Genomic DNA, 22033 nt, shown 5'->3' with positions numbered 1-22033 from the left:
ACCCTCCCAAGTCTCAGCCTGCCTGTCACACTGCTTCATCTGTTCTGGACCACCTGTCCCTCCCTCCCACCTTCTCCTGGTGCTTTGGAGGTGGGCGGCAGGCGGCTTCTCCCAAGCCGACCCCAGCATCCTTGTGAGTTCTGGCAGAAAGGGTCCTGCATTTTTCCTTTGGATTTGTGTTGGAGGGTATCACTGGACGCTGACTCTCAGCAGCATTCCTGCCCTTGTAGGAATTTCCGTGCTCAACACTTGGCTCATGGCTTCACGGTGGTGTTGTTAGGGTGCCTAGTTCACAATCTGATGTCCTTCAAAGGAGATTTTCCAGTAGCTCTAGGGTTTTGTCAGATAATTTCAGTATGGAGATGTGTTTTAGGAGGGAAGGAAAAAGTCACATACTTTGCTTGACATAAATTTTAGCACATAGCTGGGTTTGAACTACAGCATACCAAATAACAGTTGCTGTTACTCATACAGAAAAGCATTCATGATATGATAAAACCTTCTCAACCAAGATAGCTCTCAGAGGGCCTGTATGTTCTAGAATCTGACTCCACAAGCCGAATTGCAGTCTTGCTGGCAGCCCCTCGAAAGCAGAGTGTCAGCACAATTCTAGATACAGGAGGATCCCTCTCCTCCGAGCTTCTGCTCTTCATCATGCACAGCTCATAAAGGTTCGGTTTTAAAGTAGTTTGGGGTTCTGGGGCTGCAGCTCGGTGCTTGCTTATCATGCCTTAGGTTTTAGCACCGACAGTGCAATAATAATAAATTAAAAAAAAAAAATAAGTGGCTTGAGTTATATAGAGTACAAACTGGAGTGGAAAACTTAGGTTTTTGTCAGTAGGTCCTGACGTCGGAGAAAGGAGGTCTGTCTTATTACCACAGTCAGGAGTGTTTGTTTCCTTATTCACTGCTGTTGTGTACAACTCCTCCAGCTCTTTTTTTTTTTTTTTTAACTTTTTTATGTTCACTGGTATTTTGCCTCCATGTATGTCTGTGTACAGACATGTGTGAGCTGCCATGTGGTTGCTGGGAACTGAACCTAGGTCCCCTGGAAGAGCAGCCAGTGCTCTTAACTGCTGAGCCATCTCTGCAGCCCCCAGGTCTTGTAGTTCTTATAGAAAGTGTGATTGAGCACCTAAATTCTGTCCCTACTCATCGTCCCAGGAAAAGCAAATCAGAAGGATTAAAAAACTGTTTAGCAGCAAAATCTCTCCAAGGTTAGAAGCTGCCAAGGAATACTCAGGTCTGCATCCTTGAGAGACTGTCAGTGGAGTGCAGAGCTGGTGGGCTGCCGTGTGCCCTGATTTCCTGCAACCTTGAGAGACTGTCAGTGGAGTGCAGAGCTGGTGGGCTGCCGTGTGCCCTGCAACCTTGAGAGACTGTCAGTGGAGTGCAGAGCTGGTGGGCTGCCGTGTGCCCTGCAACCTTGAGAGACTGTCAGTGGAGTGCAGAGCTGGTGGGCTGCCGTGTGCCCTGCAACCTTGAGAGACTGTCAGTGGAGTGCAGAGCTGGTGGGCTGCCGTGTGCCCTGCAACCTTGAGAGACTGTCAGTGGAGTGCAGAGCTGGTGGGCTGCCGTGTGCCCTGCAACCTTGAGAGACTGTCAGTGGAGTGCAGAGCTGGTGGGCTGCCGTGTGCCCTGATTTCCTGCAACCTTGAGAGACTGTCAGTGGAGTGCAGAGCTGGTGGGCTGCCGTGTGCCCTGATTTCCTGCAACCTTGAAAGACTGTCAGTGGAGTGCAGAGCTGGTGGGCTGCCGTGTGCCCTGCAACCTTGAGAGACTGTCAGTGGAGTGCAGAGCTGGTGGGCTGCCGTGTGCCCTGATTTCCTGCAACCTTGAAAGACTGTCAGTGGAGTGCAGAGCTGGTGGGCTGCCGTGTGCCCTGATTTCCTGCAACCTTGAGAGACTGTCAGTGGAGTGCAGAGCTGGTGGGCTGCCGTGTGCCCTGATTTCCTGCAACCTTGAGAGACTGTCAGTGGAGTGCAGAGCTGGTGGGCTGCCGTGTGTGCTCTGCTTTCATTCTTAGAATTCCGTGTCTAATTCTAGCCTTTTGCTCTGAGAATGATTTGGCTCTTACTTTTCTTGTTGGTCTTTACAAGTTCAATCAAAGATCACTTTTCTAATGTGCTGTAAGCTATAGGAATTAAAATTCCTTAAGGCAGGTTAAGCTCAGCCAGGGAAGCTCTGGCAAGGTAGGCCAGCCAGCCAGCTCCGCAGCCAGAGTGCACCTGTTAGCATGTCAGCCGTGCACACGGATTTCTTTTCTTTTCGATGATTTGTTTTTATTGTATGTGCATCTGGTATTTGCCTGCATGTGTGGGTGTCAGAGTCCCCGGAACTGGAGTTACAGACAGTTGTGAGCTGCGTACAGATGCTGGGGAGAGCAGCCAGGGCTCTTCATCGCTGAGCCATCTCTCCAGCCCCAGCACAAGGGTTTCTGGTCATAGGTTTTTAATACCAGTTTACATATTCAGTCTTATTCAGCCATTCTTTGGTGGTCAGAGAATTTGGATTCCTGGGGTTTGGGTGTAGAACCAGCAGCCCACAGCCTAGCTGACAAGGAGCAGAGACTGCTCATTGCTAGGCTTCCGGGTACGAGCAGGCCTGAGACTGTACTTCGGGCTTCGTGGTCCTCAGGGAAGGTGGGCAAGCAGCCTGACGGCACATTGTGTGTCCTGCCAGCAGGCCAGTCCACAGGCTGCAATGCTTTTCTGCAAGGAGAGTCACCTTTGAACTGCTTGGCTACCAGGGTTGTTGGAAATTGCTTTTGTTACTCTTAATGGAGACAGTGGGGAGGGTTTATAAGAGTGGGGATGGAGATGGCAGCGGGAAGATCCCAATTAAGGACTCTATGCTTCCCTCCTGCCCGTCTGCCTCACGTGCTATAAAACCTTCTTTCCCCAGGTGTTTGTGGCCTGATCGTCCCCCAGGAGGACATGCCGTTCTGCGACTCTGGTATCTGTCCCGACATCATAATGAACCCGCACGGCTTCCCATCGAGAATGACGGTCAGTTACCTGTGGGCTTTTCAGAGGTGTGCTCTGAAGGAAGGAAGCAGGCTGTTAGTTTAGTTACAGTGAGCAGTCCCCTGACAGATAGATGGACTCCTGGCCCCTCTTACTCTCCTCTGGGGCCCTGCAGAACACTGTGTGTAAGCATGCTAGATGCCTCTTTGAGCGGTCACTGCCTGTCATCTGTAGTTCTGTCACAGGTCACGTGTCCTCAGCCACAGTGCTTAGCTCATGCTTGAGTTTCCTTATCTGAAAACTAGGGAAAACCATAGGGATGTTAGTCACCTAGGCCAGGGTTCCTCAGCAAGGTACCAGTGAGTGCCGGTGTTAGTAATGTATCCCTCTTGGTAATTGTGGGGTTGAAGCTACCTGCCCACGCCACAGGGAGACACTCACGGTTTGTCCCCCGCTCACCCCACAGGTCGGAAAGCTAATTGAGTTGCTGGCTGGCAAGGCCGGTGTGTTAGACGGCAAGTTCCACTATGGCACGGCCTTCGGAGGGAGTAAAGTAAAGGACGTGTGTGAGGACCTCGTTCGCCATGGCTATAACTACCTGGGGAAGGACTATGTCACCTCAGGCATCACAGGGTGAGTGTACGTCCACCACTAGAAAGAGAGGAGGCCGGAAAAGTGTACTGTAAGGTGTGAAATTCCAGGACTCCCTAGTCTGCAGCAATGAAGCTTCACTGTTTAGGAAACCTGCCTGGTACAAGAAAAGGTGTAAGGAACGGGTCGTTGTGCTGGGCAGTGGTGGCGCACACCTTTAATCCCAGCACTCGGGAGGCAGAGGCAGGCGGATCTCTGAGTTTGAGGCCAGCCTGGTCTACAGAGCTAGTTCCAGGACATCCAGGGCTACACAGAGAAACCTTGACTCGAAAAAACGAAAGGAAAGCAAAGGTCATTGAGGACGACTTGTGTTGGTAAGACGGTCACTCTGTTCAACCAGGCCGGGTTTCTGTGCTGCTTCTGTGGAGCACATTGACTGCAGAGGATGCGGGCTTGTCCCCCAGCCTGGGGCCAGTACTCACACCAGTACGGTTGTGTTAAACACCTCCTGTGTGTGTGCCAGGCTTTGACGGGATCGTTATTAGACATGGATCAGTGGCAGGCCTCAGTGACTGCCTGGTGGAGGCAGGTTGTTTGGTTGTTTACACAGATTATTATCTACTTTGCTTTGGCTTTGAGGATTTTGGTTTTGTTCTGTGGTGCTGAACATTGAACCCCGAGCCTTGTGCATGCGCTTACCAAGCACTCCACGCCTGGGTCTCTCACCCTCTGCCCACTGATTACGCAATGAAAACCCAACCTAGTACTGCCATTTCCTGCCTCACTGCTCTCCAGTCATCGTTACCAGACATGTCCATGGTGCTGTTGTCCGTCACCCGGCTGGGACACCATGCCAGTCATCACTACCGGACATGTCCATGGTGCTGTTGTCTGTCACCCGGCTGGGACACCATGCCAGTCATCACTACCGGACATGTCCATGGTGCTGTTGTCCGTCACCCGGCTGGGACACCATGCCAGTCATCACTACCGGACATGTCCATGGTGCTGTTGTCTGTCACCCGGCTGGGACACCATGGCAGTCATCACTACCGGACATGTCCATGGTGCTGTTGGCCTTCACCCAGCTGGGAGAGCAGGCTGGCTCTGTTACTCTGTCTCCGGAACCTAGCACAGGTGCTCCAGCAATGCCTGCTGGGTGGGAAAATGCTGACAAGAAGAACTCGCTCTCAGCACATGAAGACAAGGGAACAGTGAGAGGGTGGGTAAGATGTGGAGGGACGGAAGCTGTCCTGCTGTTTAGAGAACATGGTACAAGGAAAGTACACTTGCGAGTAAATCCCGAGAACTGGTAGGTGCCAGCCCAGCTGATAGTCCGTCCATAAAGAGGCAGCTGTCCAGCTGAGATGAGGCTGGGTAGCAGAAAAAAACCTAGGCCAGGGGCCCCAGGGATGATTCGGCAGTAGACAGCACTAGCTGCTGCTCCACGGGACCCAAGTGTGAGACCCAAGGGCTTCTAAACCAGTGCACGTGACTCCTGCAGGGACACACAGTGAGCTAGCGAGTGAGTGAGTGAGCGAGCGAGTGAGCGAGTGAGTCTCTGTAGTGACCCCTGGGTCATGCACTCCTGCAGGGACACACAGTGAGTGAGCGAGTGAGTGAGTCTCTGTAGTGACCTCTGGGTCATGTTCTCCTGCAGGGACACACAGTGAGTGAGTGAGTGAGTCAGGGAGTCAGGGAGTCTCTGTAGCTACCCTTGGGTTGTAACCCACCTGAACATGGGTGCAGCTCAGCTGAAGCATGTGTGAGGGAGAGCATGCTGCTTAACTGCAATGCCCAAAAAACGCTCTAGAAGTGATGGAAGTGCCCCAATCCATTTCTGCTGCAGATACGGAGTGCTTTTTAAAATGACTTGTCCAGATGGTAACTATACAGATTTCTTTGGGTAAATCATTCTTGAGATGTTAGAAAAACAAAATCTCATTTTAGAAAAAATTTAACAGTCTGCTTCACTTAACTATGGTTTAGTTAAATAGTTAGGGATCCTTTTCAAAAAACACAATCATTGCTAAACCTATCACCTTCATTTCTACTCAGAAATAATATTGTCCAGAGATTGTACAAAACCATTGGACCCGTTCAGTGCAGCTTCCTAAATATAACTGCACTGAAAGGTTGGCGTAAGCTACAGCTGTGTGCTGTGGATGGCTGTAGTCTACATGCTTCCCTTGACACCATGTGGACTTTTCATTTCCTTGCCATTCCCCTTCATGCCAGAGCTTGAGGAGCACTGTTGAGCCTGTTCAGATCCCCCCAGGACCAGCAAATGTCCTCCCAGCTCTCACCCATGTTCCTGATCTTAGCTAGAAGTAGGAGTTGCATGTGGCTTTACTCTGTTGATGTGGACGAGCACTGGATGACAGATGTCCATACATTCTGCCATGAGTTATCGCTGAGAACCAACCGGAGTCGTTTACTAGAACTGGAAAGACCCTTGGCTGACCACCTTGATACAAGGAAACTGAATTGGAAAGGTTGTGGGGCGTCTAGGAGAGACTGGAACAAGAGCAGGGTCTCGCAAAGCCCTTGTTCCCATGCCTTCCTCTCCACTGTGACTTCCTGGGGTCCCATTGTGCTGAAACTCATGGAGTGGCCCAGTAACTTCAGTAGCCTTTGCTCGTACACTGGCACTTTGGAATTGGACCAGGCAATCTGGGCCAAAGTCGGCAGCTGCTTTTCTGTAGTGTGTGGCTTCCTTTGCTCTTCCCACTTGACAGCATGCTTTGCTCACAGTGAACTTGTTTTTCAGATAGGCCGGTGTGACAGGCAGGCAGAGAGAGCACCGGGTTTGATTTCTGGTCACACCACTCTCTAGTTCTTACCTAACCTCCTCAGGCTCACTGGGCCTGCTTCTGCATCTTCAAAAATGAGACAGTGCTCTCAGCCTGTCTGGTATGGTGATGGACTAAAAAGTACTGGAGAGTACTTGCCTCCCTTTGAGGAAGTACGCTTGAAGAAGGCAAAAGATTTTTGAAGGCTTTTTGGAAGGCTTTCATTTCCTGGCTGTTTGCTTCAGATAAGACTTTTTCCCCTGTCAGAGCACTTACATACTCACTTACTTTTGAGATTCTTTCTATAGTTATTCACTAATGGAATAAGTTATGTACAAACATTTATTGAGCACTAGGTGTATGCCAGGCAGTACAGATACTGGAGCCACTGTGGCAAAGGAGACAAGAACTGCCTTCTTTGGAAGGACAGACAGTAAACAGAGACAAACAATGATTACCACACAGAGGTGCTGCATGCACTACAGGTGAGGGAAGAGGTGGAGAGTAAGGGAGGAGGACTCCTCTCAGAAGGTTCACACCTGGAATCCTAGCACATAGGAGGGGGCACCAAAAGAGTGTAAGTTTGACACCAGCCTAGGCTAAGTAGCAAGTCCCAGGGCCGCTTAAGCCATGTGGTGAGACCTTGTCTCAAAACAAAAAGAAAGAAAAGATGTTCCAGAAGGTTCCTCTAAGGAATCACTGTTGACAGGCACATGCATATACCTGGCAGAAGACCATTGTTAGCACATATTGAGGGCGGTGGTCTGAGGCCAAAGGGTAGTATGTTTGCCATGATAGCCATGTACAATTTTGGCAACGTGGAATATCAGAAAAGAAAGCATTGGGAATTTTAAAGCAGAATGACCTGCTGTGATTTCCACTTTAGGAGGACACTCCCTGGATTGTTCTGGTAGACCGGTTGTCTAGGGATGAGAGTAGAAGCAAGATCAGCCAGGAACTAACACACCAAGAAACGATGTCCTGAAGAAACAGGTGGTGATGAAGAGGGCCATCCTGTTGACAGCTCATTTCACGGGAGGGCATTATCTGCTCACACAGTGCTAGTGCGTCTGTGGGTTTGGTCTAGCCTTTTCATCCACTCTAGACTGAGGGTCAGCCTCACAGTTGTCCTAAGTCTCTGAGAAAAGAGTAAGGACCTCCTGGTGCTGAGGCATAGGAAGGCTGTCTGTTGGGTTATCCAGACTGTTTCTTAACCCCCAGTGCTGACTTCCTTTCAGTGAGCCCTTAGAAGCGTACATCTACTTTGGACCCGTGTACTATCAGAAGCTGAAGCACATGGTGCTGGATAAGATGCACGCCCGGGCCCGGGGACCACGTGCCGTGCTCACCAGGTAAGAGAAGCCCTGAGGGACAGAAGCCGATGCTGCAGTCAAGTCGTTCGTTATACACTGTGGGATAAACAGTCCCAGCAAAACTCCTGTTTCCCTTAAGATATCCACATGTGGGTGTGTTAGACACATTGTCTGAGTCCCTTTCTATTGCAGTGATTAAAAACACCATGACCAAAGCCAACTTGAGGAGGAGAGAATTCTCATGACTCTCAGGCAGCACTTCATCACTGACAGGAGCCCGGACAGGAATTCGAGGCAGGAACTGAAGCTGAGACCGTAGAGCTGCTTACTATCTTGCTCCTCATAGCTTGCTCAGCCTAATCTCTTGCACCACTCAGGACTACCTGCCTAGGAACGGCACCACCCACAGTGAGCAGGGCCCTCCCGCATCATTCATTAATCAAGAAAATGTCCAACAAGCTTGCCTACAGGCCAGTCTTAAGGAGGCATTTTGTCAATTGAGGTCTTTCCTCTCAGAAGACTGTAGCATATGTCATGTTGGAAAAAAACAAACAAAAAGGTAGCCAGCACAATTGATCCCTTGTGAACTTCAACTATAACTTTTCCTTTCTCATCTGTCCCAAGGATGTCATATTAATATTAATATCACAATATAAAACATCCCAACTTTTAAAAGTTCCATGGTCTTTAAAAATTCAGTTTCTTTAAAATTCCAAAGTCTCCCAGCTGTAAGCTCCTGTAAGACCTAAAAGAAGGTAAACATTTTGTCACTCCAGGAGGGAAGATCGGCAGAGCCACAGGCCAGTCAGCTCAGAACATGTTGTCAGCATTGTGGTGAACAGCCTTCTCTAGATGTGGGTCTGTTTCCATAGGTTCAACATGCAGAGAAAAGATATTGGGGAAATAAAATTGCATCACAGGAAAGTGAGATGCTCCATGGGTAAGGCTGCCTCCAGATCCTATCTCCCCAAAGTCCTCGTCACGGATGGTAGTACCTGCTTCACAGAGTGATAGTGCTACGGACCGAATACCAGGCACATGACAGATGTATGATGGCTGTCTGGGCCCCTCATTTCACTGATGATGCTGGATAAACGGGAGGAAAATGGGGCAGCCACCATTTGGCTTTGCTTTTGAAAGCCAAACTCAATCTTGAGCATAACTTGAGCAGATGCAGTGCCTATTAAAATCATAAATGTGTGTGTGTGTGTGTGTGTGTGTGTGTGTGTGTGTGTGTGTGTGTGCTTCAAAATGCTGGAAAGGGTCTGGAGAGATGGCTCAGTGGTTAAGAGCACTTGTTACTTTTGTAGAGGACCTGGATTCAATTCCCAGCACTCACATGGTAGTTCACAACCATCCATACTCCAGTTCTAGGGGATCCCACACCCTTTTTTGATCTCTGAAGGCACCAGGCACACACATGGTGTACATACATGCAGTAAAAACACTCATACATAAGATAGAATAATCTTTTTTAAATGTTTTTAAAGACAAAAAGGGAAGAAGAGCTAAGATTCTCTAGGTAGTTATTGCCTGAGCAGTGAGACCCCTGGGGCCAGGTGTTGTCCCTTCTGATCAGTTATAATGTCCCTTTTCAACATGGAGCTTGTCTGGGACAATTGTCTGTAGTCAGTTATCTTAGGTAGATGAAATGCAAGCATGGAGACCGTCCATATGTAGGTAACCACCATCACCTGTCCAGCGATCTCGAGTGGAGAGAGGGCCTGTCCATAGTGCATCTGCCAGCGGATAAAAATGGGGAAGGTTGTGTTCATGGTGAAGTTTCCTCCACAGAGTGCTCCTCCAGACCTTTTAGTTAGCTTTTCATTTGTAGCTTTTTCTTTCAAATAATCTGCTCTTCATTTGATTTCTCACGATCACAACAAGCAACATGAACATTTCAGCATATGTTGGGAGGCACTGTGTTCACTGTGTCATGGGGAGTCCATTCGAGGAAGTAGCAGGCTGTGGGGCCTCTTCTAGTTTGCTTTCTGCTGTAGCTATAAAACACTGACTAGAACCAACTTGGGGAGGAAAGGTTTATTTGCCTTACAGGTTACAGTCATCCCCAGGAGAGCCAAGGCAGGAACTGCAGAGAGCACAGGGGAACACTGCTTACTGGCTTGCTTCCCCTGGGTGCTCAGTTTCCCACCTGCCCAGGGATGGCACTGTCCATGCAGGCTGGGCTCTCCCACATCAATCAGCAATTTAAAAAAAAAAAAAAAAAGGTCCACGGACATGCGCACAGGCTAATCTGATGGAGGCAATTCTTCATTTGACATTCCCTGTTCCCTGAGTGGGTCTAGGTTCCCAGCAAGTTCACAAAAGCTAAGCAGCATAGAGCCCTTGCAGGAGCTACTGGAGACCTAGGTTTCTTCATCATCTGAGTCTCTTTTTCTCTAAGTAACAGAGAACTAAGGCGTCTCTGAAAATACTCAAAGACATTGCTCTCCGATTTGAATACTGTGCTAGCCTAATAGCAGTGACCATGATGTGAGAGTAATGAACGCTAACATTAGGATTGGGGGTTGTGTAAACAATGTATTGTTATATTATGGATATAGTAGTATATTGTAAGATAAGGACTATATAATTATGTTTTTTTCATAGTGATAGCCACTAGCTTGCTCTCTGGAAGCTCTTCAGAGACCGAGCAATTCCAGGTCACTGTTTGATATGGTTCGGATGCGGGAGAGCCTGCCCTAAAGCCTTGCTTTGGTCAGTGTGTGACGCTGCCTCTATTTTCCATGTCTAATGCGTGTCTGCTCATTTACTACAAAGGCAGCCCACTGAAGGGCGATCTCGTGATGGTGGCTTGCGTCTCGGAGAAATGGAACGTGATTGTTTAATCGGCTACGGAGCAAGTATGCTTTTGCTGGAGAGACTAATGATCTCAAGTGATGCCTTTGAGGTTGACGTCTGTGGGCAGTGTGGACTCCTGGGATATTCTGGCTGGTAAGTGGATAGATACCACATCTCTCAGACCACATCCCTTGGCCTAGGTAATGGCCCAAGAACTATCCATGACCAGACTCAACATACTCTGCAGTCTTTGCCTGTGATCATGTGTGTGCCCTCACTTGTTCAAACATCCCCATGAGTAGGTGTTTGTATGTTGTGCCTTTAATGCTATATTTATACTGCTGTAGTTTAAGCTCCTAAGTAGGACAGATTTTCTCCTAATTTTAATATTATTGCAGGGGCTGAAGAGATGGTTCAGCACTTGTTGGTCCAGGACCTGGGTTCAGTCCCAGTGCCCATATGGTAGCTTACAACCATCCATCCATAACTAGAATTACAACTTAAAACAGACAAGCAAACAAACAAAACCCTTAGGGGAAGTTGTATCAAGATCCATATTGTTAATCTCAGACCCCAAAGCCAAATTACCCCACATCTTACAGTAACAAAGCTAGGGCAAAGACCTGGTATGTGTGCTGTGCCCCTTCCCATGGCAAGTGCCCTGGACTGTCCACTCCAGGCTGCACAGACAGTCTCTATCTCAGTTGCTCACCCAGCATGCATTCAGTATGTGCTGTGTCAGATGCAGCTCTGGGTCCAGAAGAACGGGAGGAAGGAGACATGCCGGCTGCTCCCTGCATTCTGTCTGTCTCACGGATGCGCTCTCCAGTTTGCGCCTGGTGATGCTTAATGAAAAATGTAACTGCTGGGGCTGCAGAGATCCTTTCTTGTTTGTAATCACTCCACTCTACTCCAGAGGACAAAAAGATCTGCTTAGGGGTATCGGTCTGTAGCTCTGCAGTCCCTGTGTCGCTGACAGAGCCTGTGGTCCCTCTGATCTATCACAGTGTCTAAGATAGACATTCCACAGATGGAGAATAGCCATGATCCCCTACCCACCTCATCGGCCCTACCCAGAGCTCCGCTTTCTCAGTGTGAAGCTAAGTGAGAAACTCCAGTCATTGCTGGAGTGTGAGGAACGCATGGTCACCTTCTCCTCTCTCCAAACAGTCTTACCCTGCTGCCTTTATAAGCTGCCACTTCTTGGTTAGATCAGGCAGGTCAGGAATCAGCAAAAGGCCAGGCCTGCAAGATGCTTAGAAAGTAAAGGTGCAGCCAAGCGACGGTGGCGCACGCCTTTAATCCCAGCACTCGGGAGGCACAGGCAGGTGGATCTCTGTGAGTTCGAGGCCAACCTGGGCTACAGAGCTAGTTCTAGAATAGCTAAGGCTACACAGAGAAACCATGTCTCAAAAAAACAAAACGAAAGAGAAAAAAAAAAGTAAAGGTGCACGCAAACCTGATGACCTGAGTTCCAGCCCCAGGACCGCGTGGGAAAGAGTAGAATCTCACCTGTTGTCCTCTGACATACACAGACACACACAGTCATACACATGAACGAACAAACAAACAGTAGATAAATAGAAAAGATGTTTTGTTTTTTGTCTTTTTTTAAAGAGCAAAGGGACTTCTTAGAGCACAGTATATACTTGCTAGCTTTGTAACAAACCTTTTAAGAGATTATTTTATGATTGCAGTGTAGATGAATTGATGAGTGTAGTCAGATGTTTCTCTCCTGCCCATTCAGAAGCCAAATATGAATTATAAATGCCCGGCCAATAGCTCAGGCTTGTTACTAGCTAACTCTTACATTTAAATTAACCCATTTCTATTAATCTGTGTATTGCCACATGGCTCGTAGCTTTACCTGTCCTCTAGCATGTCTTGCTTCCTTGTCTCCCCTCTCTGCCCTCCTTCTTCCCATCATTCTCAGTTTGACTTTCCTGCCTAACTTCCTGCCTAGCTACTGGCATGTCTGCTTTTTATTAACCAATGAGAGTAATGCATATTCATAATGTAGAAAAGGATTGTTCTGTAGCATTTCTCCCTTATTGTCTAATTAAAAAGGAAGGTTTTAACCTTAATATAGTAAAACTATATACAACAAAATCAGTGATTAAGTACAAATTACAGTAACAATATCCAAACCATTAGCATTTGGCAAAATTAGAGAAAATAATTATCTATCTTATCTTGGTGAGTCTAAAGTTTTGTATCTAATTTATCTTTTATCGTAACCAAGAAAAACTGTAACTAGCCTATCTAGTCTTCATCTCTGTCAAAGACCCCCAAAAGAGTGAAATGTTACCTTAATGACAGGGACATTTCACTGCCTAGACAGTCACTTAAAGTTCCTCTGTAACATTGGGGCATCTATCTTTGGCCCACAGGCCTAGTATAGCTGACAGATTTTTCTCAAAGCAGGAAATTTTGAAGGACTGTCCTACCATGTCTTGGCAAAGTTTGGTAGTCACTTTCTTTTATGTCCTGCTGGTCCAGTTTGGTCAGTAACTGTCACAACTGAGGCAAGTTTCTCTGCCCACATGGCTAGCTTTTGCCACAAAGAGAGCAAACTCCATTTGGAGTTTCTTTGATGCCTGTCATGTTCTTTGAAGTGGGCTGGTGCTGCCAGGAGCAAACCTGTCTCACTGTCATGAAAGACCTTAGGTTATTAAACATATTAAATGCCATATTCTGTAGGTCTTTAAAGTGTTTCAAGACCATCTATCTAAATATCTCTTTAACCTTGAAAACATACCTAATATGACTATAAGATTGAATATTGTAGATGGTTTTTAATCTGTATTCCTTAATTATGCATTATACTTTTAAATGAGCTGTATAACCACAATACCTTAAACAAAAGTAGAAAAATACATATAGTATAACAAAATTAACTTTAAATTTGTATCAATAAACTAAAATCTATACCAATGTGAAATATGTAAGATTAATAGTTGGGTGGGTTTTTTTTTTTTTTTTGGTTTAAAGGTAGATTCAATTATCTACCCTTTATCCTATCATTTCTATATCCCCCCTTTTTCTTTTCAGAACAAGATCCCTGAATCTAATCTCCTTTGTTTAGCTTTGTTCCTGACCACTATCCATAACAACTTGTAACCAATCCCCCTAAAGGATGACAAACGTTCATAATTTATTTTTGGGAATGTGGGCATAGTCCTCTAGACTACATCCTGCTAATTGAGGGCACTGGTAATCTTTGGGGGACCCTTGAGAAAATTCAGGATTATTGTTAAGTCCTGACTGGAGTATTTTATGAGGCTGGATCATCTCAGCCAATCGCCTTGAAGCTGTTCTGGATTTAGAACTCAGAGGAAACTGCAACAGAGGTACTCTGAGATGTTGGATCATCTGGGCCATCCACTCCCATTGGAAATTTTTCAGGGGGCTGGGGGTGGGGTCTTCCTCAATCAAACCTGATTTTTTCTGAACCTGAAATGAATCCAGAGCCTCTCATTTCCTGTAGAAACAAAAGAAACCTCTTCCCCAAAGTAATATGTCTTTTGATTTAAATTTTGTAGTCAAGATAATTTTAAAATATATAAGTTGGTTTAATATAGCAGTTTCTTTAATCCAAGGCCTCTTAGCAGCCAAAAAATTTAAAGACAACACAATAATATACATAGTCCAGACTCTCTGTTTTCCATCTTTATGTAGCTTATTAGATTTTTTATTCTATTCCTTTTTTAAGGACTTTATTATTTTAAAACTATATTTTTTAATCTAAGACTGTATATATTCTCTTTTTTCTTTTCTCTCCCAAGCCTACACATATTTTTAAACACACTGGCCCGTTTAGAGGCTCTTTTTGTCTGAATATGTCCTCACTGTGCATCTGTAACCTTTTCCGTCTTCATGAGCAAAAACCTGCTGTGTAACTTAGATCATGGCGTGCTGGTGCTGGCTCCTCCCCCTCGGTTCTCTGAAAGTTTGGTCTCATGGCAGAGGCACGTTTACTTAATAGTTTATAAATGCTCGGCTGATAGCTCAGGCTTGTTACTACCTAACTCTTACATTTTAAATTAACCATTTCTATTAATCTGTGTATTGTCACATGGCTCGTGGCTTTACCTGTCCTCTTAACATGTCTTGCTTCCTGGGCAGCTGGCTGGCGTCTCCCCTGACTCCACCCTCCTTCGTCCCATCATTCTCAGACTGGCTTTCCTGCCTAACTTCCTGCCCAGCTACCGCCCGGTCAGCTCTTTATTAACCAATGAGAGTAATATATATTCATAGTGTAGAAAAGGATTGTTCCACAGCAGGTAAATCCTGTTTATGAAGAAACTGTTAATTTAGACACAATGGAAAAGTGTCCACTTTTAATTTCATTCTTTCCCTAAGGTCACAGAGTTGGTGATGTTCTTATGAGAATAAGCCTACCCTTTTCTGTCAACAAGATGAGGTTTGTTTAGTCCTGGGAAGTCTATTGTCTTCTGAAATGCATATAGAGCATAGTGTGGGCTGTATAACGAGTGGAGAGACAGAGAGCAATAGCATCATAGGATGGGGCCTGAGCCGAGTTCCCCCTCCTTAAACCTTCCAGTCTGGCACAAGAGTTCTCATTTCGTCTTCCTTGTATTTCTCCCCTCCTCTGAAAGAAAAAGGAAACAGTGAAGCGGGTTCCCCAGGCCCACGCCTTTGTCTCTGTGCTCGGTGCTTGGGTACAGCTGGCATCAGGCTGGACAGACGGCGCTATCTCATTACACCTCTGCCTCCTTTGCTGCTTTGCTTCTGGCTAGTGTCAAGCTCATCTGATTGCAGCCCTGGTCATGCGTTCAGGTCATGTGGTCTGGCGGTCTTTATCTGCAGCCACAGAGACCTTAAGACACCGTATGTCTAATTTGAGTGCCCTACTTACACTCCGTTGCCAACAGAAGAAAATCCTAACCCATTCTGTAGTCTGGCTGCCTCTTCATGAGCTGCTGTCTGGCTGAGCAGCATAATGATGCTGTCATTTTTCCTGTCATTACCTGGTCTGGTGCGCCCAGCTGATGGGAGGGAGGAAGCACAGCTAGTTGGAGACACTTGCCCTTTAATAAGCCACACAATGGAGGCTGGGTAATTAAGGGGTTCCGTGTCTTGGAGCAGGACCCGTGAGTGACTTGCACATTCGTAAGGCATTGCTATGGGAGGTTTACAGCAAGACTGTTGTTTCTCAGAGGACCCGGACGGGAGTCACCAATGAGCCCTGTTAAGGTAATTAGCTCGTGGAGGATGCTGCACTGGGCATGCACCTCGTGTGCAGCCACAGCTTCCTCCTCTTGCTGTCTTCGTCCTAGAGATCAGTTTACTTTATTGTTCTTGGTCAGGTTTCTATCTCTGCAAGTTGTTCAGCCATAGAGTAAATTAGCTTACATATGTATGTGTAAATAAAGAACATTGGAATGTTTTGAATGATTATATTAAGAAGATTAATTGGTTATTCCAGCTAAGAATCAGCACATATGAAAATTTTAACTAGATTAACCAAAATTGGAGCCACCATGTAATATACAGGATAGAAAACCAGGAAGAAGTTACCCCAGTTCAGCCTGTTTCCCCAATTTAATTAAAGTAGTATATGGGTATGATTCCTGAATAGTTTAGACCCACCCAGGCACATTAAAAATATGTCTTGATTCTAATGCTTTAAAGAAGTCTTTGGGCTGTCTTTTAAGAGATTTTATGTTGCTGAAGTTTCTATCATCGCTCTGTCTCTGCTGTCAGCATCAGGGATGGTGCAGCCTTCTCCCACCGGACCACCCCCCCCCGGGGGGGGGGGGGGGTTCTGTCCCACAGGTCACTATCACCATGTAAGTTCTCATCCTCAGTATTTGCTCTGCTTTTCTGAAGTTTAAACAGGGGAAAGAGTATGATGTCTGTCGCACACTTACCTCAGGACCCAGTAGGTGGCATGGGATCCGCTACAAGTATGAAGCCAGCCTGGTCTGCATGGCAGGTTCAAGGACACACCAAGGTTCTGAAGCAAGCCTCTGTCAAATAAAATAGGATTAAATACAACACACACACACACACACACACACACACACACACACACACACGAAAGCAAGCAGTTGCATTTTGCTGGCTGTAGAAATAGCCCTTGCTCAAAGTTAAAAGTAGGGGTACAGGCATCCCCGCCTCCTAGAGATGACTGCTGGTATAATTGGTATAATTGAGTGACGGTGCCCTTGGAGCATGGCTGATTGCCCTTACTCTTCAGTTTTTACTGACTTTTTAAGTTGTAAACCCTCTCAAGATTCTGATAATGGAAGATCCAAATAGGAACCTTTAAAAAAAAAGAAAAGACCTCTTCCAGCCTAGGCTGGCCTTGAACTTACGATCCTCTTGCTTCTGCCTCCCAGGTGCTGAACTTACAGGACTGTAGGAATGTACCACCACATCCACCCAAATATACACATTTTTCTTTGACATTTATTCTTAATTTTTGTATTTATGTATTAACATGCAGATGCCATGGGGCACTTACAGAGGTCGCAGGACAGTCTGTTGGTCTTGGTTCTCTTTACCCCCGTGGGACCTAGGGATCAGACTCATCAGACTAGCTGAAGCACCCACTGAAAGTCTAGTCTCATGGCAGAGGCATTTACTTAATCCCTTGCTTCTTCTCTCTCTCCTTTTAGTGTGTATGGGTACTTTCCCTGCTAGCAGTCTGTGGAGGCCAGAAGAGGAGGTCAGATTCCCTGGGACTGGAGTTCCAGATGGTTGTGAGCCATCGTGTGGGTGCTGGGACTCAAACACATGTCCTCTGGAAGAGCAACCAGTGTTCTTAACCACTGAGCCGTCTCTCCAGTCCCCTCGTTACTTTTGCATCTTAGAAGTCTTTTCAAACTTTTGGTGTGTTTGGGGCTTAGAAGTCCATCTGAGGGAGCCTGGGTACTGTCTGGCTAACTGGAGTATTTTACTCTACAGTGTACCCTGAACATCTCCTGTTTCGGTGACTGTGAGTCTTCTGTGACACTGAGTGACTGTAACACTCTTCTGTATAAATGTCCTAGAATGTTCTCTGAGCTCCAGCTCAGTGGTCTTGTTAATAGCCTCGATGTGGACGCTCTTCTGAGTTTTCTACTGGAAAACCTGGAAGGACAACTCACGACCTCCCCAAGGGACCTTCTGTAGTCATAGATTAGGAGTGAGACCAGAAGAGGGCGAAGAATCTGACATGGTGTGGCTAGCATGTTGGCTGGGATGCAGACTGTTGCAGGGGTCAAGTGGAAATATTTGCATGTACACACACAACATTTCTCAGGTTTTGGCAAGGGACGGCTTACTGTAAATACTGACTATAGACCAGTCCTGAGGTCACTGCTGCTCTCCTATTTAAAAGGCTTCTTTTTCATCAGACTTGACGTGCCTCAGTGGTAGGAGCTGAATTTGTTTGGCGAGTGTGTTTCAGAGACCAGTGTGGTAGAGATGCCCCCAAACAATGTGGATTGGTGGATTCGGCTGAAAACTCCAGCAGTGAAACAGCTGACTCCCTTCCTGGTGGTTCCAGTTTCTGGGATTCTTTCAAAACAGTGTGACGCAAGTGTATTCCCTTTTGAAGAGACTCAAGTTGCATACTTGTAAACTGCAGAGGTTGGTTTGTGTCGTTCTTGACTTTGAGTCCACAGATGTCCCGCTAACTTTCTGAGCCATCAGTACGTGTCTGACAGGGATAGGCTGCTCAGGGAGAGGGGCGTAGCGTGCTGTGTGCAGGCCTTAGTTGCCGCCCCTCTGACGCATACTGACTTGGGTTTCAGGTGCCACTACTGCAAGTCGTCGTGCCATGTGTCCTCGCTCCGCATCCCGTACGCCTGCAAGCTTCTCTTCCAGGAGTTGCAGTCCATGAACATCATCCCCAGGTTGAAACTGGCCAAGTACAATGAGTAAGGGTGGGTGCCGTCACTGAGGGGCACGGCCAGCAGCCTGCACTGCGCGGAGCAGAGGACTCTGAAGGACTTCTGTCCTCATTGAGAGGAGGAGCAGCAGCCTTCTGAGTTCCAAAAGGCTGACTGGACAGCCTTGACCAAGAGCCTCGAGTCACGGGAGGTGCCGGCCCCACAGACCGCAGCCTCGTGCCGATTCACAGGGGCGCACAAGCCAGAGAGCTTATGCACTGCTGTTGATTTTCTTTTGCTTTGAGTTAGAATCTCACTCTGTAGTCCAGGCTGGGTTTGAGCTCATCCCAACCCTCCTGCCTCCGTCTCTCACAAGTGCTGGATTTACAGGTATGAGCAAGCATATCTGGCTTATTTATGTTGTTGTATTTAAAGTGTACTGATTTAGAAAAACCTTCCTTACGATTCCCCATGACATCTTCTGGTTAACAGAACTCTGGTTTCTCGTCAGATGTTCAGGAGGTAAACTAACTAGGAAGTTAGCTGTCAGTAAAGTATCTGTTGGCGCAAACATGAAGCCCTGAGGTCATCCCCAGCGACCCACGTAAGAGCTGGACATGCGCCTAGCACCTGTGTAGGTCCGCTGCTGTGGAGGTGGGGTTGGGAGCAGCCAGGCAGGTCCTGGGCTTGCAGCTAGTGTAGCCAGTCAGGGCATTTCAGGTTCAGTGACAGATCCTGGCTTAAGAACTGAAGCGGAGAGTGATGAGGGAGACTGCCAGTGTCCACCTCAGGCCCCCACACACGTGCGCGAATAGTTAGATTTGTTGGAAGAAGTAAACTGACACCCAGAGGGTATCAGGTGACACATGGGCTCTCTGGGGCGTAGAAGGGCAGAGAGGCTTGAGTCTTGGTGGGATGTGATCAGTGCAGCCCACCTTGTAAGAATGTCCTTCCTTAAATACCAGATGGCAGTTATTTTGAACCTCCAAAATACCTGGGTACAGTGTGTGGACACGTACGTGGTCATCCCTGTCCCTTCCGTTCCTACCAGGATGTTAATTGTCCAGTCTCTCAACTGTTGTACCCCGAAGCCCAATAAATATTTGTACTAAGGATTATTTATTTTAAAAAATAAAAGAGTCCAAGAAGCGTTGAGTAATGAATGGTCCAGGCTCTGTTCTCGGCGTCATGCCACAGTGAAGCGCTCCTGAGAATACTGACAGGTGTGTGCACTGGTAGAGGTCAGACTCCAGTGTGAGAAAGAGGCTGAGGGGCCCCAGGACTTTTCAGACCACCGCTCACCCCAGGCTACGGCAGGTGGCCCAAGGGGCCACACTAGGCACTGACCTGAAGACTCACCCATCTTGTGTTCCTCACAATAAAGACGTGGAAGTCGGAACAACTGCTCAGTCCAAGCAGAGGAGGCTGTGAGCGTGCAGCGTTCCTTCAGTGTGTGTGAAGTCAGAGGAGGCACCACATGTTCCCTGAAAGTCGGCTGTTCCCTGCTTTGTCACCCTTTCTCCATATTGATGGCCCCTCCACATCACTGTACTTGGGTTGTGTGCTTCCTTGGTCCGTCAGAGGGATTTTTTTTTCTGCGGTGATCTTGATTCCACCAACTCCATCAAGGTTGATAACCCCGCAGTGCCGGGCCATCTTGTCACTGAACACTCAGGTCCTTTGGAAGGAGTAGGCGGTGTTTTGGGTACTGGCACCAGGACACGTCACTCAGCGCTCAGTACGATGGATGGATGCACTGGATTGGGGGTAGAAGGAGCAGAATATGCTTCTTGATGAACACAGCGTACAGAAAGAGTCCAGTCTGTGAGCAGACAGAACTCACCTCATCAGTGTTGCAGGAACACCCATGCACACCGACCCATGCTCACAAGCTTGAAGCACTTTTCAGGGTGATTAGCTCCCTATTACAGCTAAAGAAACTGGGGCAGAGTAGCCAAGTGGCTCCCTAGACCACACCACCACAAGGGGATGGTAAGAGCCCCAAAACCCCGGGCCTGTTTGTCTTCATCCACGATTCACCCGAAGTGGTGTGTTTCAGACGTTCGGATGCCACTGAGAGCTTCTGTTTCCCGCAGGTGAGAGGTGTGATCACCTGGGGAGTCGCTGCCTGTCTGGTGGAGGAAATCACAGTGCCCCGAGTTCGCAGCACTGAGAAGGCATTGGGTCTAAACTGACGTCAGTCAAAGGAGAGCAGCTGGGTCGTTTCAAAACGAGCAGAGGGCACACTTGAGTAGCTGTTTGTCTGAGAACTTTAGTGAAAAGAGACAGCAAGAGCTGGGGTGTAGCTCCGTGGTAGATCACTTGCCCAGCACCCCCGTTCTGTCCCAAGCACTTACACCAAAGGCCACAGTTCATCAGTCCTACTCAGGTCTATTTTTTTAAAGTTATTCTCAGCCTCTGCTTTAAAAGCTACCAATTAGATCCTATTTTTAGTAAGGATGGATGATTTCTTACAGGCCGCCCATGAAGCACTTTACCCCTGAAGGCTCTTAAAGGGTGGGAGTGGCATGGGATGCGGTGGAAGTCTCACCAAGACTCACCCTCACGGATGCTTCAGCGGAGCCAAAGGGCTGCAGAGACACTCTCGGGTGTTGCCAAGGTACCCGACCGGACAGGCTGACATCCCACACAGGGAGAAAGCTTGCTGAGTGACTCAGGGATTTTCCACTGTCCCCTGGATCCCACAGCTCAGGCTGCTGTGGCAGAGTACCACAGCAGGGTGGCTGAGATGACGGATTATTTTCTTAGTTACGAAGGTTCCTGTCAGCCAACACCTTGATGAGTCCCCGGGTGGCTTCTCCTTGGTGCACACTCAAAGCACACTTGGGCACCACTTCTCAGGACACCAGTCCCGCTGGGTTAGCATGCCACTCATCTGACATCACTAGTTCTTTAAAGGGGCTGCTCTCTGAATACGGCACAGCGACAGGGCTTCGGCATGGGGATTCTGAGGAAACCGCTCAGTCCTTTGTACCCCTCAAGACATTTGAAACAGTTCAGGAAGCACAGGTAGATATGTGGGAAGTACCTATTCAAACCCAGTTGCCAGAACAGTTCACTCCTAGATGATGTGGGGGGGGGGGGGGGGGGGATGTGTATGTGTATGCATGTGGGTAAGAGAGAATGTGTTGTGTGTAACAGTGAGAGTGTGGTGGGTGTGATTGAGTGGGGGTGTGTGACTGAGTGTGGGGGTGTAAGTGTGACAATGTGTGTGCATGCATGTGGAGGGGTGGTCAGTGTCCCCAGCAGCATTGTCATAGCCCCTGGTTTTACAGAACCCCTACCTACTAACAATACTATAAATTATAATATGTCATCACAGAAGAACACCATAGGATGATGAAAATGAATTGCTACTGCATGTAATATCAGTCACCTCAAAAATTAATTACTGGAAAAGCCCCCAAAGATTATATATTTCGTTAGTTCTTTTTGGCCTTTGGTGGTGCAGGGAGGCACGGTCTCGTGTAGCTCATCCAGGCCTTGAGTGGTCTTGACTTCTGATTCTCCCACCCACACCTCCTCAGTGCTGGTTTATGGGGTGCTGAGGACCCAACCAGGGCTCTGTGCATGCTGGGTAAGCAGACTGCCAACTGAGCTGCATTCCCAGGCTCGTTTGGTTCTTAAGTTTCAAATTAGGCAGAATTGATCTATGACATGAAGTCGTGTGTGTGTGTGTGTGTGTGTGTGTGTGTGTGTGTGTGTGT

General features: G+C 47.5%; 1 protein-coding gene across 1 annotated transcript in view; it reads left to right on the top strand.

The window, feature by feature from the left end:
- The window catches only part of Polr3b (RNA polymerase III subunit B), a 110116-nt gene extending 91638 nt beyond the window's left edge, over positions 1–18478 (top strand). The window contains exons 24-28 of the mRNA XM_059245531.1: positions 2905–3008; positions 3433–3599; positions 7588–7701; positions 10444–10617; positions 18228–18478. Coding sequence (XP_059101514.1) covers positions 2905–3008; positions 3433–3599; positions 7588–7701; positions 10444–10617; positions 18228–18357 — 689 coding nt within the window. The 3' untranslated portion in view covers positions 18358–18478. The remainder of the gene's footprint in view (positions 1–2904; positions 3009–3432; positions 3600–7587; positions 7702–10443; positions 10618–18227) is intronic.
- Positions 18479–22033: the final 3555 nt, after the last annotated feature.

This window comes from Peromyscus eremicus, chromosome 18 (genome assembly GCF_949786415.1).
Source record: "Peromyscus eremicus chromosome 18, PerEre_H2_v1, whole genome shotgun sequence".
In the NCBI taxonomy this organism is placed as follows: domain Eukaryota; kingdom Metazoa; phylum Chordata; class Mammalia; order Rodentia; family Cricetidae; genus Peromyscus; species Peromyscus eremicus.
This window is presented reverse-complemented; position numbering and strand designations above follow the sequence as displayed.